Genomic DNA, 26,003 nt, shown 5'->3' with positions numbered 1-26,003 from the left:
AAACATTATACAGAAAGTGCTTTGAGACAATTTGTGGCAGGTAAATTTAGCAAGAGCTGGCTCATTGTAGGAAAATTCAACTTATCTTTTCCTGATCCTTTTATTCTATACAAGGAAAGAAATTTATGTCAGCTTTAAAAAAATCTATTACTGCTTCTCATAACTGAATCCATTATTTTTCTCCATGACCCATCAGGTAAAAACAAGAGTAATAGATTGCTTTGACAGAACCTTGAACATAAACGTCTCCAAGAATCAAATGTAGTAAGTTAAATGGGTTTCAGGTGGTATTAAAATGAGAAGGGATAAGCTTCTTTATACATTTCAAAAACATATCTTTACTAAAAAATGTATTATTATTATTATTATTATTAGCTGCTACAAAAAGACAAATAACATAGCAGTTGTATTTTCACAATTAGATTCAATGATTTTAAATGAATAATTGAAGTTGTCTTATACATAGTCAACTAATTCAAAAGATTAGGTTGACCTTACCTTATAAATATTTTATGTTCATAAAGGAAGCAAGAGATTCAAATCATGAGTCCCCATGGCCCATTTCAAAAAAGTTTGAGTGTATGTACACACCTACCTACAATAGTACAGTTACTTCCTCTCAGGGGATTTTTTTTCCTCAAAGGACACTATCTAGCCTCTAATCTTTTCTAATTTTATTTAGATAAGCCAACCTCCCAACTTGGCACCAGGAAGAGTGACCACATTCCCAGCTTTAATGACAGAACTTATTCTGAATTAGTCATCCCATTACACTCACATCAAGTCTATTATTGGTCCAGGGCTCAGCATATGATCCCAATTTGCCTGAACAGAAAAAGAATGGTTTTTATGCAAGCTGCAAATGCAGAGAGAGAAGTTTCCATTTTCTCCTCCGAGTTAGAGAGAAGAGAACAATCTGTAATTGCTACACAGAGCCATTTGTGACCAGGAAAATGAGGACAGTGTTTGTGACAGAGAGAAGAGTAGAAAGGACTTGGGTATTTGTTAACATAATTGGACTGCTAATGATATTGTGCCTACAGCCATTCTTGTCTCCTGTCTTCAAGTTAGAGAGTTTACAAATCTATTTCACTTTGAACTGAGGTTTCTGTGTCTGTTGAGATATGTTCTTCTTCCCCTTTAAAGATGAGAGAATAAACTTAAAATACTGTTTTCTCATGGTTTGTTTCATTCATATTGCTTTACAGCAGAACATTTTTGACTATATATTTGATTTTGAAACTGCCTTTGAGAACTCTCTCTAATCATCTAATGAGGCGCAAAATTTGATACACCCCATACTTAAGAAGACACTACATTCTTACAAAGGTTAATGCAAATTTAAGATGAGTAAGCCCTCTTGTCCTACCAGACAAAAAATTCAGTTTCATTACCAAGGTTAGACATTATTCTTAGCCTCTAGATCTGGAATACAGTTTGACCTGTTTTGTAGTCAATTTAAAAGTCTGGCCTTTATGCCAGAGATACATTATTTTTAATTATTCAGAAATCCAAGGCCACAGCAATCACACTGCTCTCCTCTCAGTTTCCTAAACTATTTTAATACTTATTTCTTAGACCTTCCTGACTAGTAGATGTTTCGCATGTATTTCCATGGATAATAACTCATCAGCTTCGCAATATGATTCTTAACATTAAGAGATTAAAAGTAATGTAGATGATTCTCAAATGACACACACGAAGGTCTAGAAAAATTCCATCATTTCCTTCTACAAAATGAGAGAAATTTTAATTCTTTTTCCCAACAGCTGCTTCATTTTTATGCATAAGAAAAAATGTGTGCAATTACTCCAAGTACAATCAAGTCATTTAACATGGCTTTACCATTATTGTAGTTACTTGGTATTTTAAAAGAGAAAAAAAATATCACCAAACACAGGTCCTGCTGTGCAGCAAAGCAATCAAATTCCTTCATAATAACAGCCTGATGGGATTCAGCAATGTGAGGAATAATGAATCACCACTTTAATCAGTAAACAGGAAAATGCTACAGTGAGTAAAAATTGACTATCATCTGTTGATCCTCTTGATCAATATTTCAAACAGTAAATAGAAATGTACAAGTGTCTTTTAAAAAGAGAATTAAGTTTTTTTAGTGTGTTTGCTTCTGCTAGGCAGTGAGAAAATGATATATCATCTTAGATTGTCCTGCAGTGTTGCCCAGTCAATAAAGTACAGATAAAATCTTTTTTATACTCAAGGCTAAACTGACCCCATCACTTGAATATGTCATGATTAACTCATTTCACAGTTGGCTAATAAGGTTGTATTTCTAGACTGATTATTGGACTTTATTGCTACTTCATCATTTGATGTTCTTCTCCTGTCTTCAGCTTATAAAATTATTTGACTCTGAATATGAAAAGTCAGTTTCAAAATAGTCCTCAAGTATCCAATGCAATGTCTCAAATGTTGGCCGTTCCTTGGGCTCTGCATTCCAGCATTGCAACATGATGTTGTAGAACTGCAGTGGACAGTTAGATGGTTGAGGGAGTCTATAGTTTTGACCCAACATTTGTATTACCTGAGCACCTGTCATACCTAAAAAATAAAGAAGGGATCCAACAAAAACCAAGTTAAAGATCAGAGTCTTAAATTCATGGATAATAATCTCTAGATTACAAAGCAAATTGATTTCCTTGGCTAAACTATGAAGTGTACCATCCCTTTTCCAGGCTACATAAATTAAACTAAATCTTGAAGCAAGTAATGTCTATAAGACTGCAAATTCAAGAGCAAAGGAGGAGGCAATAAACCACTTCATTAATGCAAATAATCACCGTCTACTTTTATCTAGTATGCTCCCAGAGACTCATAGGGTCATCATCCTCATAACTCTGCCCTCTAAGTCTGGACAAAGCAGTTAGAGTCACACCTAAGTAAGTGACCTACAGCAGGAAGGACCACTTCAGAATCAATTACTCACCACTATAAGGCATTTTGCCATAAGTAATGATTTCATAAAGAAGGATTCCAAATGACCATACATCGGACTTAATGCTGAATTTATTAGCACGAATGGCCTCAGGTGCAGTCCACTTCACTGGCAGCTTTATTCCTTGTTTAGATTCATAGATGTCTTCATTATCTACCTGTTAATGCATTAAGGAATCATGCCAAGTTAAATGATTTTTTTGTCACCCCTGTTCATCTGTAACCTGCTTCACATTAAAATTTAGAGGAGAAAGATTCAAAATGAGCTTAGTTCAATTGATAATCACAGTAGCAAATTCCAAATCTGGCATAGAAGACTAAAAAAATCTACAGAAAGTCATTAATAAAGTATTCTTTGAGAGCCAACTATGAGGTAAAATTAGCACTGGAAGGAGTATTCTCCTCCATGTGGGTGAATTTGTGTGATTATTGGTTTTACATCTGGTCTTCAGCAAACAAAAAAATGAAAGCAAAGCCTGTTTTCTGATTTACTGCTGGAATCCCTGACTGATAATTATCATGTAACCATTTTCTAATACTGAAAAATAGGATTCAAGTGATTTAAATTAATACATCAACTCACTGGGTCTCTAATTAAATTACAAAAAAAAAGATAATGAGTTCATGAAAATCTAAAGAAAATCACTTATTTGTTGTGTTTCATGCCCCACGTCCTTATTTTTAGAGTACAATGTAGAAATTAAAACTTAATTTCAGAGAAAAGTATCTAATATTATATCTTTTATATCACTGTTTTTTGGCCTGATGTCATGAAATGGGTGGGAACAGGCAGGAATTAAAAAGCCAGTGATGCCAAAGAATGCTGGCAGCATGCATATTAGTCTGGCATAAAATGAGCAAAGGTAGGTAAGGGCTACTTTTTGTAAGGAAAATAGAGGCAGACAAAAAAAGGCTACTGGTACTGAAAAATATATCTTTATAACTTAGCCATAAACATAATTATATGCTTTACCATCTGGTTGGTCATCATTTTCTCTCTTTCTCCTTGGTGAGGAAATAGAAACAGGAGGCAGTTTGTAAGGCCTTGGACTAATGAGTGTTCTATGGACCACAGAACTTAGGGAAACATTGTTTTGAGGAATAACTAAATCTATTAGTCTACTGGTCTCTTAGGCTTTCAACCCATTACACAAACTAATTCAAACAAAACAAAATCCACCTTAAAGACTCTTGCAAGTCCAAAATCTGCCACTTTGTAGATATTATGTTCACCAACAAGGACATTTCTGGCAGCCAGATCTCTATGGATGTAGTTTTGGGACTCCAGGTAGGCCATCCCAGAGGCCACCTGTGCTGCCATGTCTACCTGCTGAGTCAGATGGATTTTTGATCCAGCATCATCTAGGCAGTAAGAGAAAATAAGAGATTTACTCTGGAGAACATTTGAGCTATTTAAGTGAATTCTGAAAATTTTGATGAATGAGCTATCAGTGGGATTCAGTGTCATAGCACTGATCTGTTGAACAAAGAAATACAATCAATATAAACCATTTCATTTCCTGTAAAGGGTTAATGAGGCAAGAGTTTTCAGAGTCCAAACACATTCCAAAGCTGTGGCCCTCCCCTCCTTTTAATGAGCATTACACAGGGACAGAAACAACAGTGTCACATGACCCAAACACAGCCACAAATAACTGAGAGATTCCCCATATTGCCTTTTCCATGCCACGCATCACTGACTCACCTCTTCATAGAAACTGTCATGTGGTTGAGTACAGATTTCTTCCAAATACTGAAGTTTGTTTTAATCTTTGAAACTAGTAATTTGCATGGCTAAGCCAATGAAAAGTTTTCATTCTTCCATTATATTGTTCTTAAAAATTAGCTCACTAAAAATGAAGGATCTGTCAGTAGTTACAAAATATGTATGTTACATTTGAAGTCCATTAAGCTTGATGCATTTTTTTTAATTTCCCTTTATTAGCATATTATTTCCTAGAATAAGTCACTTGTCTCTCCAGGCATGAGCATACCTTTAATAGACATAGGTCCTCCAGCTCATCCTGTGAAACTAAATAGGAAATTTGTGTCATAGGGTCAGTTTGATCATTAACAGAGAGGTTAGTGTTATTTTATGATGACTTTGTAAAATGGGGTCAGCCATCCTCGGATACTGTTTAGCCACCATGCTGCTAGTAAATATCTTCAGATTTCTGGAGAACTGAAAAGATCTCATATAAATCCAAACTATCATTATCCCTGACTGAATAAGCCAAATACTAGACACATGATCAAGAGCCTTAGACACACCTCCTGACTTGAGAGGCAACTGTAATACAGGAGTTAGGAAGATGGTTTGAAAATAGAGTGCCAGAATTTGAATGAGGGCTCTGCCTCACATTTTGGGCAACCTGCTTAACACTCCTGTGCCTTCGTTTCCTCATCTACATAACAGTAATTGTAACTACCTTATGGTATTGGTCACTGAAATGAGAATTAAATGAGGTAGTATTTGTAAAGCACTTAACCAGTGCCTGGCACCTAGACAGAACTCAGCAAACTCAAACTATGATTATTATAACTACTGCTGCCTAATCAGAAAATAAGCAGTTTAGGCTTTGTTAAGGCACAGATGCATGTGAATTACCCAAGCAGAAATGACTAAAAGAAGGCAAGCGTATAGTCTGGAGCTCAGGGCAGAGCATGTGGCTAAGATATCGATTTAACAGTAAGAGTTTATAAGTGGGAGTGAAACATTGAAAGTGGGTGAGATTGTTAGGAAGTGACAGAATTATGAAAAACACCAACATTTAGGGTGGGAAGAAGAAGATAAACCTGCAAGAAAACTAGAAGAATCAGCCAGAAGAATGAGAGGAGAACCAGACAAGGATACTGCAATAGGCAAAGTTTTTGAGAAAGAGAAAAACACCATGATTGTCAGATTCCACAAGCAGGTCTAGCAAGATTGGATAAAAAGCACTTTTTAGATATAACAATGAGGGGGTCATTGGTGAGTGTGGTAGCATGAAGGGCAGTTTCATTGGAGATGGAGCATAAGGAGCTGAGAGCTGAATGAGAGATGAGGACAAGGGGACAGCAAAAGGAGATATCAATTTCCAAAACCCTAGTGAAAAAGGGAAGACAAGGGGAGGGGCTCAAGATGGCAGCATGAGTAGGGCAGCAGAAATCTCCTCCCAAAGAAGGAAATTACATAATGATAAAGGGATCAGTCCAATAAGAGGATATAACCATTATAAATATATGTGCACCCAATACAGGATCACCAACATATGTGAAACAAACACTAACAGAATTAAAGGAGGAAATACAATGCATGCAATCATTTTAGGAGACTTCAACACACCACTCACTCCAAAGGACAGATCAAACAGACATAAAATAAGTAAGGACACAGAGACACTGAACAACACACAAGAACAGATGGACCTAACAGACATCTACAGAACTCTACACCCCAAATCAGCAGGATATACATTCTTCTCAATTGCACATGGAACATTTTCCAGAATAGACCACATACTAGGCCACAAAAAGAGCCTCAGTAAATTCAAAAAGATTGAAACTCTACCAACCAACTTCTTAGATCACAAAGGTATACAACTAGAAATAAATTGTACAAAGAAAACAAAAAGGCTCACAAACACATGGAGGCTTAACAACATGCTCCTAAATAATCAATGGATCAGTGACCAAATTAAATCAGAGATCAAGCAATATATGGAGACAAATGACAACAACAGCACAAAGCCCCAAATTCTGTGGGACACAGCAAAGGCATATCTAAGAGGAAAGTATATAGCAATCCAGGCCTATTTAAGGAAGGAAGAACAATCCCAAATGAATAGTCCAAAGTCACAATTATTGAAACTGGAAAGAGAACAAATAAGTTCCAAAGTCATTAGAAGGAGGGACATAATGAAGTTGAGAGAAAAAATAAATAAAATTGAGAAGAATAAAACAATAGAAAAAAAATCAATGAAACCAAGAGCTGGTTCCTTGAGAAAATAAACAAAATAGACCAACCCCGAGGCAGACTTATTAAGCAAAAAAGAGAATTAAAGATAAGAAAGGAAAAATCATGATGGACCCCACAGAAATACAAAGAATTATTAGAGAATACTATAAAAATCTATATGCTAACAAGCTGGAAAACCAAGAAGAAATGGACAACTTCCTAGAAAAATACAACCTTCTAAGACTGACCAAGGATGAAACAGAAAATCTAAACAGACCAATTACCAACAATGAAATTGAATCAGTAATCAAAAAACTACCCAAGAACAAAACCCCTGGTACAGACGGATTCACCACAGAATTTTATCAGACATATAGAGAAGACGTAATAGCCATTCTCCTAAAAGTTTTCCAAAAAATAGAAGAGGAGGGAATAGTCCCAAACTCATTCTATGAAGCCAACATCACCCTAATACCAAACCAGGCAAAGACCCCACCAAAAAAGAGAACTACAGACCAATATCCCTGATGAACATAGACGCAAAAATACTCAACAAAATATTAGCAAACCGAATTCAAAAATACATCAAGAGGATCCTACTCCACGATCAAGTGGGATTCATCTCAGGGATGCAAGGATGGTACAACATTCGAAAATTCACCACATCAACAAAGGACAAAAACCACATGATCATCTCCATAGATGCAGAAAAAGTATTTGACAAAATTCAACATCCATTCATGATAAAAACTCTAAACAAAATGGGTATAGAGGGCAAGTACTTCAGCATAATAAAGGCCATATATGACAAACCCACAGCCAACAGGTGAGAAGCTGAAACCTTTTCACCTAAGATCAGGAAGAAGACAGGGATGCCTACTTTCCCCAGAGATATTTAATGCATAGTACTGAAGGTCCTAGCCACAGCAATCAGACAAAACAAAGAAATAAAAGGCATCCAGATTTGTAAGGAGGAAGTCAAACTGTCACTATTTCCAGAGGGCATGATATTATACATAAAAATCCCTAAAGACTCCACTCCAAAACTACTAGAACTAATATGTGAATTCAGCAAAGTTGCAGGATACAAAATTAATACACAGAAATCTGTGGCTTTCGTATACACTAACAATGAACTAGCAGAAAGAGAAATCAGGAAAAAAAGTCCATTCACAATTGAATCAAAAAGAGTAAAATACCTAGGAATAAGCGTAACCAAGGAAGTGAGAAACCTACACCCTGAAAACTACAAGACACTCTTAAAAGAAATTAAACAGGACACTAACAAATGAAAACTCATCCCATACTCTAGGCTAGGAAGAATTAATATTGTCAAAATAGCCATCCTGCATAAAGCAATCTACAGATTCAATGCAATCCCTATCAAAATACCAACAGCATTCTTCAACAAACTGGAACAAATAGTTACAAAATTCATATGGTACCACAAAAGACCGTGAATAGCCAAAGCAATCCTGAGAATGAAGAATAAAGCAGGGGGGTCTCGCTTCCCAACTTCAAGCTCTACTACAAAGCCACAGTAATCAAGACAATTTGGTACTGGCACAAGAACAGACCCATAGACCAGTGGAACAGAATAGAGACTCCAGATATTAACCCAAATATATATGGCCAATTAATATATAATAAAGGAGCCATGGAAATACAATGGGGAAATGACAGCCTCTTCAACAGCTGGTGTTGGCAAAACTGGACAGCTACATGTAAGAGAATGAAGCTGGATAACCCCATACACAAAAGTAAGTTCAAAATGGATCAAAGACCTGAATGTAAGTCATGAAACCATAAAACTCTTAGGAAAAAGCATAGGCAAATATCTCTTGGACATAACATGAGCAACTTCTTCATGAACCTATTTCCCCAAGCAAGGGAAACAAAAGGAAAAAGGAACAAGTGGGACTATATCAAACTAAAAAGCTTCTGTACAGCAAAGGATACCATCAATAGAACAAAAAGACATCCTACAGTAAAGGAGGATATATTCATAAATGACATATCTGATAAAGGGTTGACATTCCAAATAGATAAAGAGCTCATGCACCTCAACAAACAAAAAGCAAATAATCCAATTAAGAAATGGGCAGACACTTCTCCAAAGAAGAAATTCATATGGCCAACAGGCACATGAAAAGATGCTCCACATCACTAATCATCAGAGAAATGCAAATTAAAACCACAATGAGGTATCACCTCACACCAGTAAAGATGGCCACCATCCAAAACACAAACAGCAACAAATGTTGACGAGGATGTGGAGAAAGGGGAATCCTATTACACTGCTCTTGGGAATGTAAACTAGTTCAACCATTGTGGAAAGCATGGAGGTTCCTCAAAAAACTAAAAATAGAAATACCATTTGACCTGGAAATTCCACTCCTAGGAATTTACCCTAAGAATGCAGGAGCCCAGTTTGAAAAAGACATAAGCATTCCTATATTTAACACATCACTATTTACAATAGCCAAGAAATGGAAGCAACCTAAGTATCCATGAGTAGATGAATGGATAAAGAAAATGTGGTACATACACACAATGGAATATTATTCAGCCATAAGAAGAAAAACAAATCATACCTTTTGCAACAACATGGATAGAGCTAGAGGGTATTAGGCTCAGTGAAATAAGGCAGATGGAAAAAGACAAGTACCAAATGATTTCACTCATATGTGCAGTATAAGAACAAAGTAAAAAACTGAAGGAACAAAACAGCAGCAAACTCACAGAATCCAAGAATGGACTAACAGTTACCAAAGGGAAAGGGACTGGGGAGGGTGGGTGGGAAGGGAGGGATAAGGGGGAAAAGGGACATTATGATTAGCAGACATAATTTAGGGGGTGGGGGGCACAGGGAGGGCTGTACAACACAGAGAAGACAAGTAGTGACTCTATAACATCTTACTACGCTGATGGACAGTGACTGTAATGGGATATGTGGTGGAGACTTGATGATGGGGGGAGTCTAGTTACCATAATGTAGCTCATATGTAATTGTAGATTAATGATATCAAAATTAAATAAATAAATAACGATTTTAAAAAAGAGAAGGGAAGACAAAAAGAGCTGCTGGAGCAAAATATAAGTCAAGAGAAAGCATTATCATGGTAGTGAGGTTGTCACTGATAACATACTCAGAGAGTTTCCAGAGCACTAGCCATGTTCTCATTCTTGATTTGCACAGCAGCTGCCCAGTTGTTTACTTGCTCACTTTATATTTAGTGATAAACTATACTGTATGATGTACTTTCTATTTGGTTGCTATATTTTCCCAAAAAATTTAAATTAATAAAGTCCAGAGCATTGTTTTAAATGGTAAAGATCTAAGCATGTGTGTGTACTTGTACTTTTTTTTTAATGCAAGCAGTATATTTAAATAGAAGGTGAGGTGAGACTAACTGCTCCTTGACCCATTTGTCCTTTTCTTCCCAGGCAAACACAGAAAATACATTACACATTTTCTCTTGCAGTAAAATTGGGCCATGTCACTAGTACCATGCACTCCAATATATGCAGGGAAGAAGTTCATCCCCTATAGGTCTGGTCCTTAAAATTTCCCACATATTTGCAGCTAGGAAAGAGAAGCTTAAAATGGCAGAGTCACTTGATGGAGGAGTCTGAGTCCTTGTGTCACTGCTCAGAGACAGCCGCCAGAAGGCGCAGACTGATGCACATAGAATACGCATATTTTTTGTTATGTCACTGAGAGTTTAGAATTGTATGCCATAGCACCTAACATTAATTACTCAACCTAAAATGAGATGTAAGCAAAAAGACAAAATATAACAGCATGCAGCATAATGGCAAAGCATTGCTGGTTTGTTGGCCAAAATAGCTATGCTTTATGATATTAAATTTACTTAGTAAGAAAGAAATGTAAAAAAGTTAAGATAAACTGGTGAGTAGTCCTAAGCTACACTGTAGGCAGCTTCTAAAAGGCTCCCAATATTCTCCACCTCCTGATATCCATACTGTTGTGAAATCCCCTTCTATTAAGTATAGTTGAGACCTAGTGACTCACTTCGAACAAACAGAATATGGCAGAAGTGATGGGGCATCACTCCCAAGAGAAGTTAGAAAATACTGGCTCCATCTTGCTGGAACTCTCCTCTCTTGCTATGCTCTTCACTCACTCTGAGGGAGCCAGCTGCCATGCTGTGAGCTGCCCTAAGGACAGATCCATGCCACAAGGAGCACAGGGCAGCTCCAGCCAGTGACCAGCAAGAAACTGACCTCCTCAACCCAACAGCCATGGGGGAGCCGACACCTGCTGAAATGACACGACAGCACTTGGTGGTAGCCTCCCACCAGCCTTCAGAGGGCTGGAGGCCCTGCCAACACCTGGAGCCTGGCAGCCTGTGGAAGCCCTGAGACAGGAGACCCACCCCAGTGGCACCTGGACTTCTGACCACAGAAGCTGATATAATAAATGTCTTTGCTTTAAGCCATTAAGCTTTGGGGCAATTGGTTGTACATCAACCGATAACAAATACTGGTTGATTCAGGAAAATAATATCATTGGTGTGTGTATGGTTAAAAGTATGTACTACAGAGCCAGATTTCCTGGGTTTGAATTCCAGCTCAACCACCTTGGAAAAATTGTTTACCCTCTCTACACTCAGTTTATTCCACTATAAAACAGGGATGACACTAACAATACATATTTCATGAGGTTGTTAGAAGAATGAACTAAGTTAATATTTGTACAGGACTTAGAGAATTGCCTGGCATATAGTGAGTGTTATACAGTGTTTTTAACGAAAAAAATTAAACATATATGTACCTCTTCTACCACTGTCCCATATGGTTAATTTCCAGTAAATCACCTCATTTAATACTCAGAACAACTCTATGAATAAGTAGTGTTATTAAGCTCCCTATTTCATAGAGGTTTCTGCTACTCAGAGGAAATAATAAGTTGTAGAGTGGAGATTCAAATCCATGTATGTTTGAGGCTGAAATCTCACACTTTCAAGAACTAGTCTATACTCCTCCTTAAAACTTAGACATGATCCCTGAGCACTCAAAAGTCAGAGGCTATGGAGAGACCTCCATACATCCAAACAGCAAGTAGTTATGCAGTTGTAGTCACTGAAACAGTATCTCAATGAAAACAACTTGCTAGAGCGTGATTTAAAAGAAAAAAGAAAGGGAAGAGAAGAGAGGAAGGAAAGAAGGGAGGAGGGGGAGGGAGGGAAGGAAGAAGGGAGGGAGAAGAAAGAGAGGAAGAAAATATTCTAGCATATGTTAGATGCTCTATAAGTATTTATTAGAAAGAAAACATGCCCAAATAAACTTTTGAAAATGCACATATTTATTCTGTACATTTTAGTATGAAATGCCTGGTATCAATTACACTCAATGCTAAAAATTTTTGGTAAGCCTCTCCCATTTTGGAGAAAATTATTACAAAAAAAATATTCAGCCAAGCTTAAGGACTACAAAGATGGCTCTGTAGAAAAATATGTATGTTATTTAAACTATGAAATATAATACCTAATCCTGTTTTAGTGGTTTTAAAAGGTTTCTCTTGACAGGTACAATTGTGAAGGAAATTGAGTAAGAACACTTTTTCCACTTTGAAAGAGTCCGTGGCCTAGGAACGACCTAAGTAAACTGAGAGCCCACTTCTAACACAATGGCCAAAAGTCAAAACTGATATAAAAGTTCACAGACCTAAGACAATTTACATCTGTAGAGAGAAAATATTTTCAATTATATTCCATTACTGAAGAGTCTTTCAGCTTAATATTGATCATGATGGGCTGTTTAAGAGTGGCAGATTCATTTTAATATCACCTCATTGAATTTAACCCATCTGAACTAAGAAGCAATTGTCTGTAATGAGCATATTACTCCTCCTAGCTACTAAGTATCCTGGCAAATGAAGACCTTGGTAAACTTGACCTTAAAGGCCCTAACCCAGAATATGGCAGGGTTCATGCCCAGCTCTAAGTAAAACACATCAAGCCACAGAAATCCTCAATGCCAAAGGAGTTTACAGTGTAGTAAGTGCATCTTTTCAAGCTGATATCAAGAGCCTCAAAACAAGCTCAAGCCCAAATCTCAATTATATTAAGTTCAGGATATCCCCAGCTTAATCTATCCATTAATTTATTCATTCAGTCAGTCACCACATAATTAGTGCACACCTTCTACATGCCTGACAGTGTGCTAGCACTAAAACAGAGCAAGATATTTGTCCTCATGGAGTTGTATTGTAGAACATAAAAATAAACTATATAAATAGGTCATCATTATAAGATGATTAACAGCTAAGATGAGAAAACAAAGAGCAGGAAATAATACAAAAAGTCAGTAGAAGGAGATTAAATTTTAGAATTTAGAGGGTGACCAGTGAGAACTCACTATGATGAGAATGTGTGAGTAAAGACTATAAGAAAGTGAAGAAGTGAGCTACATGGACGAGTGATGAGAAAATGTTCAGATGGATGAAACAACAGTGAAGGGCCTGAAGCAAATGCGTCTGGAAGATACGAAGAGCAACAAAGGGCAGTGCAGTGGGCACCAAGTGAACAAAGGGGAAGCTGTGGGAGATGCAGTCAGAGGGGCTACACAAGGTCTTGTGCAGATAGCCAGGTTACACAAGACCTTCCAGGTCGTGCAGAGAGAAACAAAGGGAGTCACCGAAAGTTCTGAGCTGGAGGAGGGACATGATCTGATTGACATCTTAACAGGTTCTCTCCAGCTACTGTGCTGAGAAGAGACTGAAAGGGACAAAATCAAGAGGGAGACCAATTAGGAGGCTATTACAGAATAAGGGGTTGACGCTGGCTTGGACAGAGCTGAGAATGTCCAGAAATGGAAAAATCCTGGATATATTTGAAAAGCAAGCCAATGGGATTTGTTTGTCAGTCAGATGTAGGACTCCAAGGTATTAGGCCTAAGTGCTGACATTGCCAAAGAAAGGAAGACCCCAAGAGTAGCGAATTACTGGGGATAATGTAAGATCAGCTTTAGGCGTGTCATTTTGAGATGTCTAAAGGACATCTATGGTAGTAATTAAGGCTGTTCACAAACATTTTTTTCTCTTTTAAACACTGTGGAGGATTGTATACTTCTCTGTTCCCTTTGACTTGATCTGACCAAACGAAAAGGACACAGAAGTTACCTCTGTCACCGCTAGTCAGGGCTTTAAGGGCCAGAAGGAGACTAGTCACATCCCCTTCATTTGCCAAAGTGATCAGAACACCTGAGCCACTTACCAGTCTATTTTGCACATGTTACATGAGCAGGAAGTAAATGTTGTATTAAGCCTCTGGGATTTGGGTTGGGGGGGTGGGAAATTACTACCTAATACCTGCATTATGCAGATTGATATGAAGGTCAAGTGGAGAAGTTAAGAAGGCAGCCATAAACATGTATGTGTGTGGGGGTGGGGGGGTGATTCTGAAGTAATGGAGGGACATAATTTGTGGAAATTAGTTAATACATAAATGTTATTAAACATTAAGACTGATTGAGCTTCTCAAGGGAACTAGAGATGTTGTGAAAGAGTCCTGGAGAATTCCAAAATATCAAGAGGTCTGGGAGATGAGGAAATTGCATAGACTGAAAAGCATCAGCAAGAAAAATAGGAGGAAAATCCACTAAGTGTCCCGGAAGCCAAAGGGAGGGAGTGCTCCCAGAAGGAAACATCAATCAAATGGGTTGGAGGCATGAGAACTGACTGCTAAATCTACCAGTGAGAATGCTATGAGACCCTGCAAAGCATTTTTGTTTGTGATGACCACAATGCTCCTGTATGTCCATCCGTGGGAATAAGGCAAAAGGGGTCAGTGGCTGAGGTTAGTCTTTCTGTGGGAGGCAACACATTCTGATGCTATTAAATTTGACATATCTTTATGAAAAGGAGCCAGATAGATTTTTTGTTTTTAACAGCATTTAACAGGCCTTACGTTCTTTGTTCTTTTTATCTAGTTTTGCAATTTACTATCCCCAGCTTCACAAGTCACCCTGAAATCAAGAGAATACTCTGTATATTTAATATATGTCTTTGTTCCATTATTCTCACCTCTCTTTACCTCTATACATTCTATGAATCCCACTCTGACATTGCAAAGAAGTATAAAAAAGTCTCTTTTTTAAGCATGAGTTAATTTCTCAGTATTTGATCACCACTACTTTGAACATCTCATTTTAATGCTTATCATATTGTTGTTTATTAAATTATTCATTTGCAATAGACATCAAAATTTCACAATGCCTGTAAGTCTTCTCTGACAAAGCAATAGTATAGTTTTGTTTTTAGTTTGGAAATTCTAATGTTACTTCACAATGGAAGTATTTTAAACACCAACAAGTACAATGTTGTCAAACATTGCACTTTTTTGCAAAGGCAAAAAAACAAGGGTACTTCTTCCTCTCTTTCCCCAAAAAGTATTCCATGTCCCCTAATTCTGGGCCATAGAAAATATCAATCCATGTCTGATAATGTTTAATTAGTTATTGTGGGAAACAAAGCATAATGCAAAACATCTACTCCTCAAATTCCCCACATTACATTTAAGAATTCTGATATGTCTATCATGAACAATTTGTTCTTCCACTACACAAATATTTTCCTCCCCTTGAGTACACAGTATATATCCTATTAAAAAGTAGTTGAGCCATCTAATGTTAAGACATTCATTCTCCCAGATATACATATAGTGAATATCCTCTGGGTTATAGAAGGCTTGCTAAATTGACATATAGGACTAGCTAAACTAAATTCCTCTTTTTTAGCCTTTTATTAAGTCTTTAGCTTACTTTGGAGATATTCTTGCAGACTTCCATGTCTCATCAACTCTGTAATAATATAAATTGGGTCTTCTAAAGTGCAAACAGCATAAAGCTGGATCAGCTTCGGATGTCTTAGGTTCTTCATTATCTGTGCCTCCCTCAGGAAGTCATTCGGATCCATTGAACCTGAAACACGAAGAGGAGGAAATCACTTCATGTTACTGAGGCACTGCTATCCTCACAGCAGCCTGGTAGGAATCACCAACATTACCTTCTGCCTCTCAGGAAAGCAAGAGTGTCAGTGTCACAAATCTCCAGATTTATCAAAGAAGAGAATTAGTTCAGCCAGGGCAACCTGTAACTGACATGTTGGTGCATCAAGGGTATGCAGTTTATGTGTTATGACCTGTAGGTGAGGAAAGGTTGATTCAGGCCCATATGAAAAATGAAGGAAAAAAGGAGAGACTGACAGTCTAATTGATGAGACAAGGCAGGTATCTTAAGAACACAAATAGAAGACATTCTATTAAGGTGACGCTGGATGACACTGAATGTTTGAGTACTTCAGCCAGAGTTTTAGTCCATGATCCAGAAAGGACTGATAGCTTCCCTGTCCTTGGTATCCACTGTGGGAACAACTGGATAACAATCCTAAATCAATGACATTGTGCCATATTTATGTCCTTAATTCTTCAAGGACATATGATAAAGGCCAAGGAGAAAACATTCAAGGACATCCCCCCAAATTTAATGTTTTTTTCACCAGCCTTACATGTTTAACTTGAAATTGATATTCAACATTCTAAGGTAACACTCTGACTTGTTTATTAATGTGAAGTTAAGAAGAGTTACATGTGTGTGACCTGCAGATCATTTCACATAAAATATTTAGGCAATCTATCCATTGGTACACGTTTTGAAAGTCTATGCATTCAGAATCCAGGCTTTATCAAATTCCAGATTCTGAACAAATCCTAGCTCACTGTATAATCTTGAGCAACTTACCATGTCTCTGAAATTCAGCTGCTTTATCTATAAAATGTGGCTAACAACACTGCTGATACCATAAAATCATTATCAGGAAAATAGGAATGCCTGGCATATATTCAATGACTGTTGGCCATTATTTGTATGATTATTCATATGCATACTTTAGGGAAAACCAAACAGTTCATTTGTACATAGTTTTCACAGACTGAGTAGGGGAATGGGCTAGGACTTAAAGAGAAGGAATAGAGTTAAATGGCCTATTATCTTTTCCATCACACTTTTCTGAGCTCCCTCAATTCCATTCCTACCACTGATTTGCTCCATATAATCAGAAAGGATTAAAATTTTGAATCAGGTTTATGCAAACTGGAGCTTAGAATAGAAGAGGCACCCAAATCATAATAAAGGACTTTATTTTTTGTTGTCACAATTAGCTTGTCTTATAGTCAATATGGATATAGTGTGTACCTTCCTGTCCCCTGCCCCCTGCCCCCAAAATAACATGATTTATGAAGTTTCCAGCAATAGCAGCAATTATGATCACCACTCAGACAATTTATATATACAGTATGTTTGTAGGTTAATGTTTTGGGTGGTCATCAGATCTACGGAATTCAGGACACACAAATCATTGCCAAATCAGACCATCCACAAGAGCTAAAATCATGCTACGTCGGAAGCCCCTGAAGGTGAAGGCTGCTCAGAGCACTCCACAGCTATGCTGGTTACAGCTGACCAGCTGTAGGAGACCCAATCTTAACTCAGCTAGTAATGCAGTATTAAATATTAATTTTTGTCTGTCAAAGCTACTGTGGGAGTTGATTTCAAGCTTGTCTTTATTGCGTGATAGTCTGCTAAGCAATAAATAGCCACTAAGATTGATTAATGGCTCCAGTGAAGTGAAGACATTTAACCAATCACCAAAGCTGTTTGCTGCTATTACACTGTACATCAATAGTAATTATTCCTGTTGGAGAGAAAATTATGGTGGCACTTTTTTTTAATATAATAAATGATATTTTTGTTCTTCTTTGACCTCCAGAAGGACTTCCTTAGAGAGCAATGTTAGGGCAGATAGCTGGCTGTTTCATTTTTGGAAAAGAATGATTAAATTAGATGATAAAATTTACTCTCAACTGTCAATAAGATTAGTATTCAAAGCATATCCATGCAGTGATTGATTAAATTAGATGATAAAATTTAGTCTCAACTGTCAACAAGATTAGTATTCAAAGCATATCCATGCAGTGATTGTGAAAATCTCAAGCACTAGGATAGATCATCTTCACCTGGAGTACTCACACGGCATCTGACCACTTAAAAGTGCTTTTCCATCATTTCATCATTTCATGTCGAGACTGAACTCCTGTACTAGCAAATTTGCACTTTAGTGGACATCTGTCAGCAGCCCCACTGAAGCTAACATTTATTAACTCATTGCATCTATTTTGTGTACATTGATTCAATTTGTCTTCATAAAACCCTATAAAGTAGGAACTATTATAATTCTTACTTCCAGAAGAGGAGATTCAAAAGGTTAACAACTTGTCCAAAGTCACAGAGGGCAGAGTCAGGTTTGATCTTCGGTTTATCCCATACCAAACCTTACTCTCATAACTATCACACTAAACAGGCGCAAACTTCTCAGTTCATGGCAAGCTCACTCCTCAGTAACTATTTCCACAATGCCCCCACGTCAAAATGAATACCTGACAGTTTTGTTGATTACTTGGTTAAATTCAAACACCTTAATAAGTGTTTATGTCTTAACAACATATTCATGTTAAAAAGTAATACAGATAAAGGAAATAAGTTTTTTTATTCTTAACCAAATTATTTATTATTATTTACATCTACTGGGCACAGCACAATTTCTCAAGTCTTGGAAGCAGATAGAACATTGCTACCCTCATTTCCTGTTCCACATTGATTTCTGTGGATCTTGCATTTGATCACAGCAACCACCAAAAACTCAGCTTCACAAAGATATGATGTCCACGAGAGGAATATAATATGATCTAATGCTGAAACTGTGAACTACCTTGCTATGTAACAGCTTTTGCTATTTCAAGATGTTAACCTTAAAACTTTTAAACATTCTGTGGCACTCTTGTGAATACCCAGCAGTGCCCCAGTGTACCTTGGCACACAGTTTGGGAACCATGGTGTTACACTAGACTCAGGAGTACCCAGATGCTCAAGTTCTGCCACCAAGAGGCTTTCTACACCTCAGAATTCTGGACTGGTAAATACTGGAGGTCCCCTAAAACACTATATCTTAGTCCCTGTTATTCTTACCTATGTAATTAGAAGTAGATATAAGGTTACTTCATAGACTGTCACTTTCCAGAAGTAGTAATAGATGTGGGTTCAAATTCTAGGTCTGCCATTTGCTGACTTTGTTATAATAATAGTAATTGTATTTATTGGTCACTCATTGTAAGCCAAACATTATTCAAAGCATTTCCATTAATGACCTAATTTAATCTTCATTATAACCCTGCTAGGTTGGCCTTATTATCATCTCTATTTTGCAAATGATGAAACTGTGGCATAAAGTAATTTAAAAATTTACTCAAAATCATATAACTAGTAAGTCTTAGGAAAGTTACTTAATCTCTCTAAATTCTCTTATCTCACCTTTAATATGAAGGGAATAATACTTAGTTGAATAAATATTGACTTTAGTATACTTTTAATTTCTGCTACAGAAAAAAGGAAGATGGAAGAAAAAATAGTTCCTATATTTTCAAATATGGCATATTTTAAATAGACGTTTTATCTTTTAACCATAAATAATCAATATTTCATAAAATAGTTGCTCTCTGAATATTCCACTGATTTTCTGTAACTATTTTCATTAAAGTCAGTATTTTTTAACTAAGGAAAAAAGGGAAGGGCATTGGGGGGCTGAATCCTAACTCCAGAGAACAAAAGCCTTGCTGAAACCTTGCACAGGGGATATTTTAAGGCTTGGCTGATCCCAAGAGCATGCTCTCATCTTTGCATTCTAAAGCAGGGGCCCAGGTTAGGGTCCTGGGGGCCCGATAAACTGATCACAGCAGTTGTTCGGTGCTTGCATTGGCTGTCCCATGACCTCTTGGATATTTACAGCAACAAGTTGAGCTTATAAAAATCAACATATACCATTTAGCCTTTGACATTCTCATTCTTGTACCTGGTTTTAACGTTTTCACTGCTACCGGCGTGGTATTATTCCATAGGCCTTCCCACACTTCACCAAACTGACCAGATCCTAATCGCTTCAGCAGCTTCACGGAGTTGCGGTCTATCTCCCACTGGTCCACAGTTTTATATGACAAATCAAAAGGCACTGGCACTTGTGTCTGTTTCACAGAATAATTAGGGTATGTGTAAGAAAAAAGTTATGCAACTTATAGTTATATAAGTTATAACAACATTTTTTTGGTTGAAAATAATAGTCTAGGTACTTTTAAGAAGAGACATTTTTCAAAACAAAATATTGTCTATTGTATTCTACTTACTTTAAAATGGAAAGTAATTGTAGCAGAATCTGTATCCTCACCTCTTCCAGTTGGTCTTCCCCGAGATCCTGCTAAGTCAGGCACTCCGCTCTCCCTCTGTCCCACCCCACATCCAACGCCGGCCTTGCATGGCTCTGACATGATTTCTCCCTGCCTCTTTGCCTAGCTAAATCCTCCCAGTTTCAAGGCCCATTTGAATTTCCAGCCCACCCATAATTACTCCCAAACCTTTTGACCTATTGCATTTACCATGTCATATACTATTGCATAATTATGTATTTTATCTTGTTTCAAATTTGTTTATGTATTTGTTCATTCTTTCAGTTACTCATTCATTCAGTAAATAAATACCTTTCAAGCACCAATCAGGTGTTATTCTGTAAACCTGCCCTCTTAGAGTTGATAGTCCAGTTTACAATCTACCATTGAAATTTCTCTTATCTCCTCCACCAAGATATCAGCATCTTGAATACACAGGTCACCTATGCTTCTTTGTAAGTACTTTTTGCCACAAGAACACAGTAATACTGGTGAACCTGGGTATCTTTTTAGCCCATCTTTATATTAGGCAAGCTATTGTTAGCATGATTGTACACATTCTTGTGGAGTCATTCATATAGCATACAAGAAGTACATACTTATAACAAAATTGCTTATTCAATTTGCACAATTTAACTCAATAAAATTCCCTACATACCATATAAAATTCTTTAGTTTATCCATAAAACTCTACATGTCCATAAAATTCTAATTAGGAGTCACCAGGAAGCTTTCACTGATCATCCAGGTGTAAATCACAGAGCTGATATCCCATCGACAGTACGTGAGACCTGAACTCTGATCAGGAGCTGAGGGCTTGCCCCACTACAGTGTATGGCCCCTACATAACTTCAAGTACATTTACTTAAAATATTCAAGCAACTGAATAATGATAAAGGTTGATAACTTCTATAAATGTTATCTCCTCCTACCAACTAGTCTACACCAAACAATACAACTGGCAGAGCAGTTAGTTAAATAATATCTATATGCAGAAAACTCAACCAGATAATGAACCTGATAATTTCATACTAATATTCTTAAGTACAGATCTAAGTAAGAATTAAATTCTGACACTGTTATTTTCCTCCAGCCATATCATTAAGTGCTTTAGTGGCAGGATACCAGATTAATTTCTTAGTGCAAAGGACGAATATTTTGTTTTCAGTGATTACCTTAGGTCAGGGATTGACAAACTTTTTTCTGAAAAGAATGAGGTAGTAAATATTTTAGACTATGTGGCCCATACAGTCTCATGCAACTACTACACATTTCACTTACAGCAAAAAAACAAAGACAATTTCTAACTGAATGAGCTTATCTATGTTCTAATTAAACTTAGTATTGCAAAAAGTGTGAGACAGTATTGGCTCATGGGCCACAGTTGGCCTCTCCATGCCTTAAGTAATCATATGAAATTTCCTTTTTTTGAACTGACATATTACATGACAAGTACTCCAATATCTGAAGGAAAAAGTTAACTAAAAAAGTGAATGAACAGATCTTGAAAACATTTTACCTTTAAGCATGGTTTTCCCAGCTGGACGCATAAGCCATCACTTGTCTTGCTGTAGTGGTTCACAAATTCATTCAATGTTGAAAACGTTCTTCTCTGGGTAAGGAAAAAGCCCCCTTCATCCAGTCTTCTGATTCTATAGTGTTTCACAATCCCTTCATGTAAAACTAGAATCCAAAGTCCTGTTAATAAACTACCCACCAAAGCCAAGCAGATTTATTTATTTTGTGGTGATAGTTTCAATTCATTGAGTAAAATATTCACAAATTCTACTTATTTCTAAACTTTGTTTCAGAAAAGACTTCAAGAAGTTTACAAATGAAGTATAGCAAAATAAAAGGATAAAGAATTGGGAGATCACTTTTTAAAGGAAATAAAAGACAAAAATAAAGGAGAAAGGTTAGCACTAAAAAACTATGCTCTGAGGTCTATCATGCCTGACTAAAACAAGCCACAAAATTGACAGTATCATACTGGCAATGCTGAGAAGGAAACATAACCATTTTCAGAAATCACGGTGTTCATAAGATAAAATCACAAAAGGTGTTGAGAAATAGTTTATCTCTCCCTGGTACAGAGGCCAGGGAGAATTTTCTCCCATGAAATCCCATAATATTATATACTGTGAAATATAATAAACAGTGTCCTCCAATCTATCTTACAATAATATAAGGAATTCTGAAGGTTCATTCATTAATTATATTGTTTGTCAATACAGTGCAATAACAGAATATCCAAGCACAGTTTCATAAGCAATTCCACAGGGCATAAAATGATGAAGTCCACATATACAACTTTCCAGCAGTATTGCTTAATTGCTCAAGGGTTAAGTCTGTAGCATCTGAGGAATAAGTAGACTGCATACAGTTTTTTAAGTCACCTGACTTTTTACTTCTTCTGCTAACAGCACCCCAATTTTCCTCAGAGAATCACTCCTCTAAGAGCATGTGGTCCAGAGGGACCTGGTACCAACCTTGAGCAGAGGAAGGTACAAGCAGAGCCAAGAAAACTCAATTCCAGGACTTGCGTTAGAGAACTCCAGGAAGACAGAAAGAAGGGTTGTTATTGTTGTTGGTTTGGTTTGGTTTCTGTTTAACTGCTGGGAGTTTGGAGCTACTGGCAAATTCTTGCTCCCCGGCAAGGAAACAGCTTCTCTGAGAAGAAAGGCAGCCCAGTGCCAAAGCAAATCTTGATGGAAAGTAGAGCTTAGTCCCTGGTGTCAGTCAAGCCTAAATGGAAGATCAAGTCCCTAAAGTGCTACATCATCACTCATGCTGGATTATTTCAGTATAGAAAGTTACTAAGGTAAAGGCTACCCAATTCTAGCCTCGGATATCTAAGTTTCTCAGTAAAGTACTCACTGAACATTAACTTTCAGCAAAAAAAAATTTTGATAAGCATTTTGGCAAACCTGGTTACTAAATGACCTCCTAAACAACTGAGCGAATTGAACTGTGGTATAGGGACATTTGTTATAGGCCAGAAATGTACAGAGGATTATCAAATAAGAATGAAGATGTTGTGTAATACTGAATCTGAAGGTCACCTTTCCATAAGAGCATCAACAACAACAATGTAGCCAATACACTGGACAAGCACAACAAATACTGTACTAACACCTTTGGTTTTCTTCTCAATGTTCTTTAAATATTATTCAGTGGAGATAACACTCCCTCCCCTAAATGCAAGCCCCAACAAGCTTTTCTGCTCACTCTTAGGTATCAGATAGTCCTGCTTTCATTATAAACCACAAATTCAGTCTCAATTGAAACTTAGAATGCCCAATCCAAGATATTAATCAAATCACTCTGCTACTTGATTTAATGTCAGCTCTCGCCTTCCACAGCTCAGGTCTGCTTCAGGCTGAAAGGCATCAATGGGAAAGGTGGGTGTGAGTGGCTCTCTCTGTTTCTGTGCCTATAGTTGCTCCTTCTCATCACTTTAACAGCCAGGTTCCAAGTATCTAGGGTAAGAGCAGAGAGAGGATGGGGATAGTCTTAATTGGATCCACACCAACCTAAATCAGCTTCAAGTCTCAGCCTGGCTGAGAGTTGTGTTCAAGCTGACTCTTCTCTCAAGAACTCTCACACAGGCCTTTCCTAAGTTGCAGGTGTTCCCTAGGCTGCTACACCTAATGGCTTCTCAGCTTGTTTCTTTGAAAGTTCACCCTCCACTCACTCCCTTATAGGTCTCCCCTTATCCTTTGGCAAAAGTCCTCTTGTGCAGAAATGAACACTCCTCCAGACCATTTATCCACAGTCCCCTGGCATTTTCGCTCATGGAAGAGGTACACTTATGGTCCTGAGATAATACTCACATAGCCCTTGCCCTAACAATTGCTGGTAGGACAGGCTGATGCCACGAGGCACCTCAATCCTACCACCACACACCGCTTCAGCCTTCTCAGCCTGAGTCAGCTACAGAAAATACAGGGGGTTAAGCTCTTTGACATCAGTCTTGGCAATGAATTTTTTTGATTTGACACCAAAACCAAAGGCAACAAAAGCAAAAATAAACGGGATTTCCTCAAACTAAAAAGCTTCTGCACAGCAAAAGAAACCATCAACAAAATTAAAAGGCAGCCTATGGAATTGGAGATTTGCAAATCATATCCAACAAGAGGTTAAATCCCAAAATATACTAGGAACCCAAACAACTCAATAGCAAAACAAACAACCCAAGTTAAAAGTGGGCAAAGAACCTAAATGCACATTTATTTAAGAAAACATACAAATGGCCAAAAAAGACATGAAAATGTGCTCAACATCATTAATCATCAGGGAAATGCAAATCAAACCACAATGAGATGTCACCTCACCCATGTTTATTATCAAAAGACAAGAGATAACAAATGCTAATCAGGATATAGAGAAAAGGGAACCTTTGTACACTATTGGTGGAAATGTGAACTGGTACACCCATTATGGAAAACAGTATGGGAGGTTCTCAAGAAATTAAAAATAGAAATACTACATGATCCAGCAATTCCACTTCTGGTTATTTATCCAAAGAAAACAAAATCATCATCTCCAAGAGGTATCTAAACTCTCATGTTCATAGTAGTATTATTTATAATGCCCAAGGTATAGAAACAACCTAAGTGTCCTTGACAGATGAATGAACAAATAAAATTATATATATATAGTTATATATATATAGTTATATAACTATAATTTGGTATGTGGAATTATATATATATGCATTTGATATATGGAAAATTATTCAGCCTTTGAAAAAGAAAGAAATCCTGTTATTTGCAGCAACAACAGGGATGAAATTAGAAGGCATTGTGCTAAGTGAAATAAGCCAGATAGGGAAAGATAAATACTGAATGGTATCACTTATATGTGGAATCTAAAATTTAAAAAAAAAGTTGAAATCTTAGAAGGTATAGGATAAAAGAGGTCTTAGAATCTAGTATATAACATGGTGAGTATTGTTGATAATACTATTGTGTAATTGAAATTTGCTAAGAGATCAGAACTTGAATGTTCTCATAAAAAAAAAGGTAATATGTGAGGTGGTGGATGTGTTCATTAACTCAGTGGGGGGACTATATACATTCACAATGTATACATATGTCAAATCATCATGTTGTACACTTCAAATATATTACAATTTTATTTATCATTTTTTTCCTCAAAACTGAAAAAAATGTCATCCGCATATGGAAAAATATTTTACTTTTAGAGTTTAACATTAAAATATAGAGGGCAGGAGTATATGCAGCTTCTCCAAAAGCAATATAAGTTTCTTAAAGTATGTGAAACATACCCATGTAGCCTCTGATTACACTGACTATGACTCTTGGGGCAATATAATTGTCCTGTATAATCATCCCCAAATAGATGGGACTTTATTAGGAAATAGAGCTAAGCTCATAACAGATTCCTTTGTATGGATTAAAAGGCTAACAAAAAAATCAAGGAGAGCTGTGAACAATATTAGCTCAATTCATTTCTCCACAAAGTACTAAAAATAGCAGAAGTAGAAATGTAACTAAATATAAAATATGCCTGCAATTTATATGAATTATTGGCCTGAAAATCCAAGCTTCGCTGTTTATCAAAAAGAGAAATATGTAAATTACAACTGAGATGTCTAGCAAGCCAATAATAGGTCTATAACTGGAAATGACGGGAACCAACACAGACTACATCTTGTTCCAAATTGAAGTGGACTATATGGCTTAAATTAAACATTAAGTTAGGAATTCCTTTTTAATGCACCGCAAGATCTAATGATTTCCAAACTTGAAACTAAAGTCAATAGATGACTGAAGGGTTCAAGTACTCCCTGT

The 26,003-nt window shown here is 36.9% G+C and overlaps 1 protein-coding gene across 1 annotated transcript in view; it reads right to left on the bottom strand.

Annotated features, from left to right (window-relative positions):
* Window positions 1-1,567: 1,567 nt before the first annotated feature.
* FRK (fyn related Src family tyrosine kinase) overlaps window positions 1,568-26,003 on the bottom strand; it is a 116,637-nt gene continuing 92,201 nt past the window's right edge. Inside the window, exons 3-8 of the mRNA XM_036893570.2 lie at window positions 21,707-21,870; window positions 19,821-19,989; window positions 15,680-15,838; window positions 4,136-4,317; window positions 2,948-3,113; window positions 1,568-2,562 (exon numbers count right to left, since the gene is read on the bottom strand). Of these exons, the coding sequence (XP_036749465.2) occupies window positions 2,351-2,562; window positions 2,948-3,113; window positions 4,136-4,317; window positions 15,680-15,838; window positions 19,821-19,989; window positions 21,707-21,870 (1,052 nt within the window). The 3' untranslated portion in view covers window positions 1,568-2,350. The remainder of the gene's footprint in view (window positions 2,563-2,947; window positions 3,114-4,135; window positions 4,318-15,679; window positions 15,839-19,820; window positions 19,990-21,706; window positions 21,871-26,003) is intronic.

Source organism: Manis pentadactyla, chromosome 12, assembly GCF_030020395.1.
Source record: "Manis pentadactyla isolate mManPen7 chromosome 12, mManPen7.hap1, whole genome shotgun sequence".
Taxonomy (NCBI): Eukaryota; Metazoa; Chordata; class Mammalia; order Pholidota; family Manidae; genus Manis; species Manis pentadactyla.
This window is presented reverse-complemented; position numbering and strand designations above follow the sequence as displayed.